General features: G+C 45.8%; 1 protein-coding gene across 3 annotated transcripts in view; it reads left to right on the forward strand.

Annotated features, from left to right (window-relative positions):
• The window catches only part of LOC122562579 (rabphilin-3A-like), a 311,952-nt gene that overhangs the window by 205,542 nt on the left and 92,786 nt on the right, over nucleotides 1-13,624 (forward strand). For all 3 annotated transcript variants that reach the window (XM_087999953.1, XM_043715536.2, XM_087999954.1), the window contains exons 3-5: nucleotides 3,140-3,283; nucleotides 3,987-4,116; nucleotides 6,144-6,227. In XM_087999953.1, the coding sequence (XP_087856079.1) occupies nucleotides 3,140-3,283; nucleotides 3,987-4,116; nucleotides 6,144-6,227 (358 nt within the window). The remainder of the gene's footprint in view (nucleotides 1-3,139; nucleotides 3,284-3,986; nucleotides 4,117-6,143; nucleotides 6,228-13,624) is intronic.

A 13,624-nucleotide genomic window follows, 5' to 3' on the forward strand; every position in this document is an offset into this window, starting at 1 on the left:
GATGGTGGAAAAGTAAAACACGAAACCTGGCCCACTGTAGCTCACAAGGGAATTTAGGGACATACAAACTGGCCAGAAAAAGCAGCAGGCCTGAGAATTGGAAACAGTTTAGAAAGGAGGCCAAAGGAATTAATTAAGAAACAGAAACTGGAGTATGAGAGTAAGCTTGCAGAGAACAGACAAACTGACTGTAAAAGCTTCGATAGGTTTGTAGAAAGAACAAAGTGAAGACAAATGTAGGGCTCTTACAGTCAGAAACAGGCAAGTTATAACAGGAACAAAGAGATGGCAGACCAATTAAATATATACTTTTCTTCTATCTTTACAAATGAGGACATAAATAACTTTCTAAAAATGTTGGACAACACAGTCTAGTGAGAGTGAGGAACTGAAGGAAATCAGTAATATTAGGGAAATGGTGTTGGGGAAATTGATGGGATTCAAAGCTGACAAATCCCCAGGGCATGATAATCTCCATCCCAGAGTACATAAGGAAATGGTCTTCAAAATAGTGTTTGTATTAATCATAATGTAGACTCTAGAACTGTTCCTTTGGTCAAATCAGCTTGTCAGGGTAGCTTTGAGGAGGGGTTTGTTGAGTGTATCTGTGATAATTTTCTTGAACAGCATATAATGGAACTGATGAGAGAACAAGCTGTCCTGGATCTGGTCCTGTGTCATGAGACAGGAATAATTAATGACCTCATAGTTAGGGATCCTCTTGGAAGGAGCGATCACAGTCTGGATGAATTTAGAATACAGATGGAGAGTGCGAAGGTAAAATCCAATACCAGGGTTCTGTGCTTCAACAAGGGAGACTACAATAGAATGAGGGAGGATCTATCTAAAGTAGACTGGAAACAAAGATTTTATGGTGGGACAGTTGACGAGCTGTGGTGGACTTTCAAAGAAATTTTTCAAAGTGCTCAAAAAATGTATACAGAGGAACCTCGATTATCCGAATACCAATTATCCAAAAATCGGATTATCTAAAGGAGATCTCGAGGTTATATCAAAGACGTGTTTCCAACAGTGATCGCATCTTTTGTTTACTGTGATTAAACAGGCACCGTCTCCAAATGACTGATCTTCCGCCCTCTCTCTGTCCACACTTTCCCTGAGACTCTACAGGGGGGTTCACCCTCAACCACCAAACCCCCCCCCCCCACCAATTTCCCCAGATAATCTGACCAACATTGTGTTGTGCAGGGCAGAAGTGGAACCTGTCAAAAAGTTGCAGTAAAAATGTGTGTGTGTGCGCACACTGTTCGGAGACGGGGTGGGGGCAATGCTGGACGGGGGTGGAGGGAGGGCGGGGGGATGTTGGGTAGGGGGTGGGAGGCTGTTTTGGGGGGTGGGGGATGTTGGACGGGGGTTGGGGAGTGGAATCGGGGGCGGGCGGAGGCGTTGGATGGGGTTCAGAGGTGATGGTGGGGGGAAGTGGCTGGGACACCCGCACCCACCAACGCTACTGTCCTGTGACTGACCACTTCAACTCCCCCTCCTGCTCCACAAAGGACATGCAGGCCCCGGGCTTCCTCCATCACCAAACCCAAACACCTGACGCCTGGAGGAAGAATGCCTCATCTTCCCCCTTGGGACCCTGCAACCACACAGGATCAAGGTGGATTTCACCAGTTCCTTCATTTCCTCTCCTCCCAAATTATCCCAGTCCCAATCCTCCACTGCCCTCCTGACCTGTCCATCACCTTTCCCATCTAGCTACTCCATCATCCTCTCCAACCTACCACCTTCACCCTCACCTTCACCTACCTATCGAATTCTCAGCTACCTATCCCCCAACCCCACCCCCCTCCCATTTGTCTCTCAGTCCCCCCCAGTCCGCAAGCCTCATTCCTGATGAAGGGCTCAGCCTGAAACATCGATTCTCCTGCTGCTTGGATGCTGCCTGACCTGATGTGCTTTTCCAGGACCACACTCACACCTGGAGGTCTGTGTGTAGTTCTGGTCTCCTAACTTGAAAAAGGATGTCCTCGCACTAGAGGCAGTGCAGAGGAGGTTCACTAGGTTGATTCTGGAGTTGATGGGTTTGGCTTATGAGGAGAGATTGAGTAGATTGGGATTATATTCATTGGAATTCAGAAGAATGAGGGGGAGAGTCTTATAGAAACATATTAAATTATGAAGGGAATCGATAAAAATGGAAGTGGAGAGGATGTTTCACAGGTAGGTGAAGCAAGAACAAGAGGGCATAGCCCCAAGATATGAGGGAGCAGATTTAGGCTTGAATTGAGAAGGAACTTCTTCACCCAAAGTGTTGTTAATCTATGGAATCCCTCATTTCTGATGAAGGGCTCCTGACCGAAACGTTGATTTTCCTGCTCCTTGGATGCTGCCCGATCTGCTGTGCTTTTCCAGCACCACTCTAATCCAGACTCTAATCGCCAGCATTTGCAGTCCTCACTTTCGCCTATGGAATTCCTTGCCCAGGGAAGTAGTTGATGCTACTTCAGTAAACGCTTTTAAAGTTAAAGTAGTTTGTTTTGAAAATTAAAGGATTTAAGGGATATGGTGAGTGGGTGGGTAAGTGGAGCTTAGGCCATGAAAAGATCAGCCATGATCTTATTGAATGGTGGAGCAGGCTCAAAGGGCCAGATAGCCTACTCCTGCTCCTTGTTCTTATGTTCTAACTCTTGTATTTTAGCAACCTTTTAGAACTGAATGGCTTGCTAGACCACTTGAGAGGAAAGGGTCATCAATGTTGGATTGGAACTGGAGTCACGTTTTGGTTTGGCTATGATGTTTCTCCTCAAATGGGGGAACAGTCTGAGTGAGAAGAATCACATAGATAGCAGAATAGCTACTTGCATCAGATCCAAAGAGCACTTGGCATCTAATGAACTATAGGCAGGAGAAGCCAGTGTTGTTCAGATTAGATAGGAGGAAAGGGAAGTGTTTCCAACAGATAGCATCTCTTTAGGTGCGATCCTTGTATAGGTATGGAGTGAGAATCGATCATGCCCTGTATATTTAGCTGGTGGAAGAATCATTCCCTCTATCCAGCTGGGAGTGTGCTAGTCAGTGTTGGGGGAAGTAATTGTTCAGCTTTTTGAAGTCAGAAATTTTCAGTATGTGCTTGTCGATGTGCCTTTAAATGCTGTCTGAAAACCCATGACAGACTCGGGACCGGCTGGTCAGTCCACACCAACAAAACAGAGAAGCAGCGAAAAAATGAGGAGCTGACTGAAGAGGAAAAGGAAATTATCAACAGGGTGATTGCCCGTGCAGAGAAGATGGAAGAGATGGAGCAGGAGCGAATTCGGTGAGTCTGATATATTTGGTGGAGAGATCGTGGGGGCTCATCACACTGGACATTGACTTCTGTTCATAACAGTGACCATTCAACAATCAATACTGGAAATGAGAGGCAAAACTCTTCATTCAAAGCAGCAGCATGGCAGACTAAATGGTCTCCCTCATGCTGTAATGTATTATAATTATGTGAAATACACAGTAGGTCCAGAAACATCTGACAAAAGAATCAAGGGTTAACACCCTCACCAGATATTTAAAATTCATTCACAGGGAATAACCTGACCGAGCAGGCAGCTTGTAATTGTTCATTCATCCTCATATAATGGTTACTTGTAAGTTCTTCACAAATAAAGGATTGGTACCTAGCCAGAGTAAATATTTCTTAATACTTACACAGTTAATTAATTTGTTTGATTCTTAACTGTTATATTTAAATAAATTATTAAGTTAATTATTGTTTTATTTTATCAATAAATTTAAGTAATCAGTAATTGTTATAGATTCTGTCTTTCCATTGAAAAAATCCAGCATTAGGCACTAATTCAAAATTTGTCAGCGAGCATTAATCCATATTTCAAAGTTAAAGATGAAATGATTCATTTATTTTCATTGATCCATTAGATCTAAATAATGAAATTTCAACCCAAACCACTTTGTGAGAAACTGAACACTATGATTTATCTCCCTGTTTGTTTTTATTTTCCACTCAGGCGTCTTGTGGATCGTTTGGACAACATGCGAAAGAACGTTTTGGGTGATGGCCTATCTCGCTGCATCTTGTGTGGGGAGCAACTGGGGCTGCTGGGGTCACACGCTGTAGTGTGTGAAGACTGTAAGAAGGTAATTGATGCACAATGTGGAGTTGGTGCTACAGGTTCAGCAGGAAACAGAAAAGCAGGATTGTTAATTATATATCTAATCATATGCAGGTGAATGATATTAATGGGTTTTTACTGAAGCACATATACTATAGTGCTTCTGGAGCAGTGGTAGTGTCCCTACCTCTGAGCTAAGAGGCCTGGATTCAAGTCCCACCTGCTCCAGAGCTGTGTCATAAGATCTCTGAACAAGCTCGTTGGGAAAAATAAAACAATAAAGTTTGTCTTATCTGAATAAAGTTAGGTGTTCTTTGGTACTGCTGTTGCTTCTAGCTCAGCTCCTCCACCCCAGTTCTCAAGTCAGCACTTTAAATGAGCTCTATGACTGCTGTTTTACTAGCAGGACCTAGATCCCCCTCTGGTTATGAATGACTAAATTCACAGTCTGAATACTTGCAGCTTCTGGAATAAATTCTACCTTTTAGAAAATGTTTCCTTCCAGCTAATTAGTGTGAGGAGCAGCACGTACACCTGCTGCAGCAGACCTGCTTCCATCTCTGCCTGCAATATTAAACCTCAGTGCAAGAAGCATTGACAGTTGGGATTAATCGCTGTTTGTTGAATTTCTCTTCAGCAGCAATCTGTGTCACCCACCCAGAGGAGGAGAGGAGAGATATTGGGAAAGAGGCTGCAAGGAACACAAAGCTCCTGACAGCTGTATGTGTTGGTGTAATGGCATCAAGTAGAGGTGCAGTCTAGATCACAGAGAATTCCTGACTCTAGTTCCTATTTCCTATATTTTGTTTTAATCATCCTGTTGTGACACACCTGCATAGCAGCTGGCAGTTAAACCTGGACCGTCTACCCCAGAGGAACACCACATGAATCCTCCTATTTCCAATATCATCTGTGTTTGATTGGTAGATAAATGTTAGTTCAGTTTCCACTGAGGTCTATTTTTAGATGATTGGCTAATGTTTCGCATTAAATTCATAACTGCAGTGCTTTAGCATTCACTAAACTAGTTCACAACTCTGATGAAGTATCACAGGAGTGCATGCCAATTTGTTACCAGTGCTAAAAATGACAAACCAAAGAAAGGAAATCTCTCAGTAGTTTGACTGCATCTCATTGTATAGCCTAGGGGGAAAAATTAGAATAGCCATCTCCCTCAATCACCTTCCTAAGGGACCTGCCCTTTGCTCTGTTGGGATGATCGCTGACTACGTATTTAATTGAATGGCATTCCTGTATTATTCTTGGAGGTCAGTTGCAATGTTGGGTGATGCCAATGTCACAATTCCTGTACCAGTTTTAGTCACTGTGAAGACCCCACTTTCTGAACCTCACTTGAGGTGTGATGGCCCTCAAGTTAAATTCAAGGCCAGTCATCTCTCTCTCTCTCTCTCTCTCTCTCTGATGAGGGAGCAGCCTGTGATGACTTTCACTCTGAATTGGAATCTTCTCAGGCTCCCTGGAAGGGAGGCTGAGGCAGAAACCCTCAGTTCATTTAAAAGCTATGCACCTCAACTACCCTAACCTGTCAAAGCTGGGGACTAGTAGCTGGAAAGTGACATTAGGCCGGGTGACTCATTTTTACTCAAGGCAGACATGATGCACGGTGACCTCTTTCTGTGCTGTACATTTCTATGATTCGAACAGGATGATAGGGAATGGGTGTTGCTGGTTTGACCAGGTATACAAATCAGTTTGAGAGAGTTTCAGACTTCTTGCTTCCAGCATGTACACTGAGCTTGACTGCATTGACACATTCTGCTGCACCAGGCTAAATCAGTTCATTCAAATGATGGAATGGACCAGATCTACTTTATCTGGTGTACTACCTGATCATGCTGGACCAAGGGATAACCATGAGCCAGCAGCTGCCCAACCCCTCTCCCAACCGCAAACAAGGGCTGTCTTTATTCCCTCCCCACTAGGTCTGGCTTTGAAACAGCTCTCCCTATTGTCAGTTATGAGCATAGGTCGAGGAGCTTTCTGCCTGACGTTTTGACAACTGAGGCAATCATTGATCTCTTTCACTTCCAGAATGTCTGCACCAAGTGTGGGATTGAAGCATCCAAACGTCCTCAGACGCTGTGGCTGTGTAAGATCTGCAGTGAGCAACGAGAGGTAGGCACCTGTGTTCACCTATGCTTATGGTTCTTCTAATTCCCAATGTCAACAGAGACTGGTACTGTCCTGTATCTGCGGATTGCACATCACTTCTGTAATGGGCATGTGTTGTAAAGCTCAGTGGTATTTTAATTAAACAATATAACTCAGCAAAGGCTGGGTACTGCTCCAGAATCTGAGAGGAGACAATTAGAAGGAAAATTAGTATTACTTTCTCCTCATACACAGGCCCAGCTGTTGGTACTATAGGGGGTGACCTATAGAATCTGTTGTTTGGGAAACACTTCAAGTTTTGCCAGCAACAAATCAAGAGTGAGATTTCTAACACCGAAATATTTGGGAGTTAAGATTGAGTTAAAATTCCCACTAACTCTGATGAATAAAATCACAAGTCATTTTTTTTTAAATTACAAGGTATCTTATATGTTGTCTCTTCCTTAATGACATAGTTGGCTCAACATTTCACCTGGTTTTCAGTATACAGTTTATGCCTGACTCTCCGGTGCTGCTGTGAAGCAGTTGTTGCCATGTCAACATCATGGTTGAACGGTTTGAATTACCATCAAAAGGCAGTGCGAGAAGCTGCTCACTACCTGCTAGTTAATGCTGCTTTCTTTCATAACCACAGAAACTGATCAGCTCACTAGGGAATATAAATAACTTGAAGTAAATTGAAACGTTACCCTGGTAACCACATCTGTGCATCTGGTACAGTTTGCACAATTGAACACATCACTCCACCTGCTTCCCTCCTCACCACTAGATTCTCATATTCTATCCACGCTACGCTTCCCAACTGCAGTTTCCTTGCTGTCTGTCTTGTTGCTTTTGTTCTTTATTAACTTTAGGATTGAATAATCCCTCTTTCTAAGGGATTTTATGCCCAGCACCTATTCTGGTTTTGCTTTGACTAAAAGAAAAATAATGTGGATGCTGGAAACTTAAAGTACAAATAGAAAGTGTTGGAGAAACCCAACAGGGCTGGCACCATTTGTGGAGAAAGAAATAGAGTTAATATTTCAAATCTGATATAACTCTTCCTCAGAACTGGTGGAGCCAGAGACAATCGCTGAGGAAGGCAAAGTAGCTGTGACAGTATTTAGAGAAGTAGAAAGCAGTGGGGGTGAATAAGCTGAAAGATTAAAATGGAAATCTGATCAGAGAGAAGAGCAGAAGGAGGCCACAACTGGAAGAGAAGACCATAAGAAATAAGGACAGGGCCAGGCTTTTTGGCCTTTCGGGTCTGCCCTATCATTCAGTTGGACTGTGGCTTAAGGTGGGAGGAGGAAGAAAGTGGTTCATGAGTGGAATGAACTGCCAGAAGAAGCAGTAAGTGCAGGTACAGTTACAACATTTAAAAGGTATTTGGACAGCTACATAAATAGAGAATGTTTAGAGGGAAATAGGCCAAATGCTAGCAAGCGGGACTAGTTTAGTTGTGAAACTTGGTCAGTGTGGATCAGATGGACCGAAGGGTCTGTTTTGTGCTGTATGATTCCATGCATCTATCTATGATATTCCTCACATCCACTTTCCTGTGTTGTCCCCATGACCCTTGATTGCCTGAATAATCGAGAATCTATCTATCTTAGTCTTAAATGCACTCAAGGACTGTTCCCCTACAGCTCTCTGTGACAAAGAATTCCAAAGACTCTCAACCCTCTTAAAGAAGAAATTCCTCCTTATCTCAGTCGTAAATGCGAGGATGATTCAGGAGAAGAGTGAAAGTAATAGGGTGGTTGTTATGGGGGACTTTAACTTTCCAGATATTGACTGGGAAAGCTATAGCTCGAGTTCGTTAGATGGGTCGGTGTTTGTCCAATGTGTGCAGGAGGGTTTCCTGACACAATATGTAGACAGGCCAACAAGAGGTGAGGCATACTGGATAACGAACCAGGCCAGGTGTTAGAATTGGAGGTAGGTGAGCACTTTGGGGACAGTGACCACAATTCAGTAACTTTTACTCTAGTGATGGAGAGGGATAAGTGTGCACTGCAGGGTAAGAGTTATAGCTGGGGGCAGGGAAATTATGATGCGGTGAGGCACGACTTAGGATGCGTGGCTTGGAAAAGTAGGCTTCAAGGGAAGGGCGCAATTGATATGTGGAGCTTGTTCAAGGAGCAACTATTGAGTGTCCTTGATAAGTATGTACCTGTCAGGCAGGGAAGAAAGGGTCGTGTGAAGGAGCCGTGGTTTAACAAGGAATTGGAATTCCTTGTTAAAGGGAAGAGGGCGGCCTATGTAAAGATGAGGCGTGAAGGTTCAATTGGGGCGATTGAGAGTTATAAGGTAGCCAGGAAGGATCTGAAGAGAGAGCTAAGAGCAGCAAGGAGGGAATATGAAAAGTCCTTAGTTGGTAGGATTAGGGAAAACCCAAAGGCTTTCTATAGGTATACAGGAATAAAAGAATGACTAGGGTAGGAATAGGCTTTCTACAGGAATAAAAGAATGACTAGGGTAGGAATAGGTCCAGTCAACGATAGTACTGGGAAGTTGCATGTGAAGGCTGAAGAGATTGGGGAGACACTGAATGAATACTTTTCGTCAGTATTCACTCAGGAACAGGACATTGTTGCCGTTGTGAATACTGAGTCACAATTAATTAGAATGGACGGCTTTGAGGTATGTAGGGAAGAGGTGTTGGAAATTCTGGAAAGGGTGAAAATAGATAAGTCCCCTGGGCCTGATGGCATTTATCCTAGGATTCTCTGGGAAGCAAGGGAGGAGATTGCAGAGCCATTGGCCTTGATTTTTATGTCCTCGTTGTCTACAGGAATAGTGCCAGAAGACTGGAGGATAGCAAATGTGGTTCCCTTGTTCAAGAAGGGGAGTAGGGATAACCCTAGTAACTATAGGCCGGTGAGTCTCACTTCTGTTGTGGGCAAAGTCTTAGAGAGAATTGTAAGGGATAGGATTTATGAACATCTGGATAGGAATAATGTGATCAAGGATAGTCAGCATGGCTTTGTGAAGGGCAGGTCGTGCCTCACAAACCTTATTGAATTCTTTGAGAAGGTGACTAAGGAGGTAGACGGGGGTAAAGCAGTAGATGTGGTGTATATGGATTTTAGTAAGGCGTTTGATAAGGTGCCCCATGGTAGGCTACTGCAAAAAATACGGAGGTATGGCATTGAGGGTGAGTTGGAGGTTTGGGTTAGGAATTGGCTGGATGGAAGAAGACAGAGAGTAGTAGTTGATGGTAAAGGTTCATCTTGGAGTGCAGTTACTAGCGGTGTTCCGCAAGGATCTGTTTTGGGACCATTGCTGTTTGTCATTTGTATAAATGACCTGGAGATGGTGCTAGAAGGTTGGGTGAGCAAGTTTGCGGATGATACGAAAGTCGGTGGAGTTGTTGATAGTTAGGAAGGATGTGTCAGGTTACAGCGGGATATAGATAACCTGAAGAGCTGGGCAGAAAGGTGGCAAATGGAGTTCAATGTAGGTAAGTGTGAGGTGATTCACTTTGGTAAGAGTAACAAGAAGATGGGGTACTGGGCTAATGGTCGGATACTTGGTAGTGTGGATGAGCAGAGGGATCTTGGTGTCCATGTACACAGATCTCTGAAAGTTGCCACCCAGGTAAATAGTGCGGTGAAGAAGGCTTATGGCGTACTGGCTTTTATTGGTAGAGGAATTGAGTTCCGGAGTCCTGAGGTCATGTTGCAGTTGTATAAGACTCTGGTGCGGCCGCATCTGGAGTATTGTGTGCAGTTTTGGTCGCCATACTATAGGAAGGATGTGGAGGCACTGGAACAGGTGCAGAGGAGGTTTACCAGGATGTTGCGTGGTATGGTAGGAAGATTGTATGAGGAAAGGCTGAGGCACTTGGGGCTGTTTTCATTGGAGAAAAGAAGGTTTAGGGGTGACTTGATAGAGGTGTACAAGATGATTAGGGGTTTAGATAGGATTGACCATGAGAACCTTTTTCCACGTATGGAGTCAGCTATTACGAGGGGGCATAGCTTTAAATTAAGGAGTGGTAGGTATAGGACAGATGTTAGGGGTAGATTCTTTATTCAGCGAGTCGTGAGTTCATGGAAAGCCCTGCCAGTAGCAGTGGTGGACTCTCCCTCTTTATGAGCATTTAAACGGGCATTGGATAGGCATATGGAGGATAGTGGGCTAGTGTAGGTTAGGTGGGCTTGGAACAGCGCAACATCGAGGGCCAAAGGGCCTGTACTGCGCTGTATTTTCCTATGTTCTATGTTCTAAATTGCTTCCCTCTATTCTGAAACTATTCCTCTGTTCCCAGATTCTTTGATGAGACGAAACAGCATTCTCTCAGCATTTACTCTGTCAAGCCCATTAAGAATCCTACATATATATCAATGAGATCACTTCTCATTCTTCTAAACTCCAGTGAGTAGAGTCCTAACCTGTTTAGCTTTTGCTATTAAGACAATCCCTCTAGTGAACCTTCTCTGAACTACCTCCAATGAAAATTTCCTTAAATAGGGGGACCAAACTGCTTATAGTACTCCAGATGTGGCCTCACTAGTACCTTGTACAGTTGCAGTAAGACTCACCTACTTTAATACTCCAACCCCCTTGTAATGAGAGCCAACATTCCATGAGCCTTCCTGATTACCTGCTGCATTTGTGTACTAGCTTTCTGTGGCACAAGTACCCCTAAGTTCCTTTGCTTTGCAGCTTTCTGCAGTTTTTATCAATTTCAATCATAGGGGACCTGTTATATTTTCCTTGCTATTTGGTTTGTGATTCTGTGTCTTTTGAAAGAACAAAGCTGCTAATAATTTCATGCTGTAGTGATACCACAGGTTTTTCTTTGCAAACATGATATGCTATAAAATAACATCTGAATAACCACTTCAAGCACGTTGACATAGTCTGAGAACACAACGTTTTATTTTTGTAGACGCGATGTTCACAATTTAGCAAAACAGGAAAAACCAGTTCCATCAAACTGTCACAACCTGAGAACAGCGCCCGGGGAGATGATTTCAAATATTTCTTTTCACAAGGTATTCTGGTTTAACTTAGATAATTTGATGCTTCATAACTTATCATTATCTTTTCATACTTGAATAACAGAAATCCACATTTTAACCCCACCTACCTGGTAGGAACATTTAAGATTGGGATTCAAATGACAGGAATGTTTGCAGCCTGTTTCCATCATCAACTGCCTCCTCGCACTGCAGCCACTGTCTGTATCATCATCAACTGCCTCCCCGCACTGCAGCCACTGTCTGTATCATCATCAACTGCCTCCCCGCACTGCAGCCACTGTGCATAACATCATCAACTGCCTCCCCGCACTGCAGCCACTGTGCACACCATCATCAATTGCCACCCCGCACTGCAGCCACTGTGCACACCATCATCAACTGCCTCCCCGCACTGCAGCCACTGTGTGTACCATCATCAACTGCCTCCCCGCACTGCAGCCACTGTGCACACCATCATCAACTGCCTCCCCGCACTGCAGCCACTGTGCACACCATCATCAACTGCCTCCCTGCACTGCAGCCACTGTGTGTACCATCATCAACTGCCTCCCCGCACTGCAGCCACTTGCACACCATCATCAACTGCCTCCCTGCACTGCAGCCACTGTGTGTACCATCATCAACTGCCTCCCTGCACTGCAGCCACTGTGCATACCATCATCAACTGCCTCCCCGCACTGCAGCCACTGTGCATAACATCATCAACTGCCTCCCCGCACTGCAGCCACTGTGCACACCATCATCAACTGCCTCCCCGCACTGCAGCCACTGTGCACACCATCATCAACTGCCTCCCCGCACTGCAGCCACTGTGTGTACCATCATCAACTGCCTCCCCGCACTGCAGCCACTGTGCACACCATCATCAACTGCCTCCCCGCACTGCAGCCAGTGTGCACACCATCATCAACTGCCTCCCCGCACTGCAGCCACTGTGCATAACATCATCAACTGCCTCCCCGCACTGCAGCCACTGTGCACACCATCATCAACTGCCTCCCCGCACTGCAGCCACTGTGCACACCATCATCAACTGCCTCCCCGCACTGCAGCCACTGTGTGTACCATCATCAACTGCCTCCCCGCACTGCAGCCACTGTGCACACCATCATCAACTGCCTCCCCGCACTGCAGCCACTGTGCACACCATCATCAACTGCCTCCCCGCACTGCAGCCACTGTGCATACCATCATCAACTGCCTCCCCGCACTGCAGCCACTGTGCATACCATCATCAACTGCCTCCCCGCACTGCAGCCACTGTGCACACCATCATCAACTGCCTCCCCGCACTGCAGCCACTGTGCATACCATCATCAACTGCCTCCCCGCACTGCAGCCACTGTGCACACCATCATCAACTGCCTCCCCGCACTGCAGCCACTGTGTGTACCATCATCAACTGCCTCCCTGCACTGCAGCCACTGTGTGTAACATCATCAACTGCCTCCCCGCACTGCAGCCACTGTGTGTACCATCATCAACTGCCTCCCTGCACTGCAGCCACTGTGTGTACCATCATCAACTGCCTCCCTGCACTGCAGCCACTGTGCATAACATCATCAACTGCCTCCCTGCACTGCAGCCACTGTGTGTAACATCATCAACTGCCTCCCTGCACTGCAGCCACTGTGCATAACATCATCAACTGCCTCCCTGCACTGCAGCCACTGTGTGTACCATCATCAACTGCCACCCCGCACTGCAGCCACTGTGCACACCATCATCAACTGCCTCCCTGCACTGCAGCCACTGTGTGTACCATCATCAACTGCCTCCCTGCACTGCAGCCACTGTGTGTACCATCATCAACTGCCTCCCTGCACTGCAGCCACTGTGCATACCATCATCAACTGCCTCCCCGCACTGCAGCCACTGTGCATAACATCATCAACTGCCTCCCTGCACTGCAGCCACTGTGTGTACCATCATCAACTGCCTCCCCGCACTGCATCCACTGTGTGTACCATCATCAACTGCCTCCCCGCACTGCAGCCACTGTGTGTACCATCATCAACTGCCTCCCTGCACTGCAGCCACTGTGCACACCATCATCAACTGCCTCCCGGCACTGCAGCCACTGTGCATAACATCATCAACTGCCTCCCTGCACTGCAGCCACTGTGTGTACCATCATCAACTGCCTCCCTGCACTGCAGCCACTGTGTGTACCATCATCAACTGCCTCCCTGCACTGCAGCCACTGTGCATAACATCATCAACTGCCTCCCCGCACTGCAGCCTCTGTGTGTACCATCATCAACTGCCTCCCCGCACTGCAGCCACTGTGTGTACCATCATCAACTGCCTCCCTGCACTGCAGCCACTGTGTGTACCATCATCAACTGCCTCCCTGCACTGCAGCCACTGTGCACACCATCATCAACTGCCTCCCCGCACTGCAGCCACTGTGTGTACCATCAT

The sequence above is a fragment of the Chiloscyllium plagiosum genome, unplaced genomic scaffold (assembly GCF_037043375.1).
Source record: "Chiloscyllium plagiosum isolate Xiang-an unplaced genomic scaffold, Cpla_swu_hap1 HiC_scaffold_24, whole genome shotgun sequence".
Lineage (NCBI taxonomy): Eukaryota > Metazoa > Chordata > Chondrichthyes > Orectolobiformes > Hemiscylliidae > Chiloscyllium > Chiloscyllium plagiosum.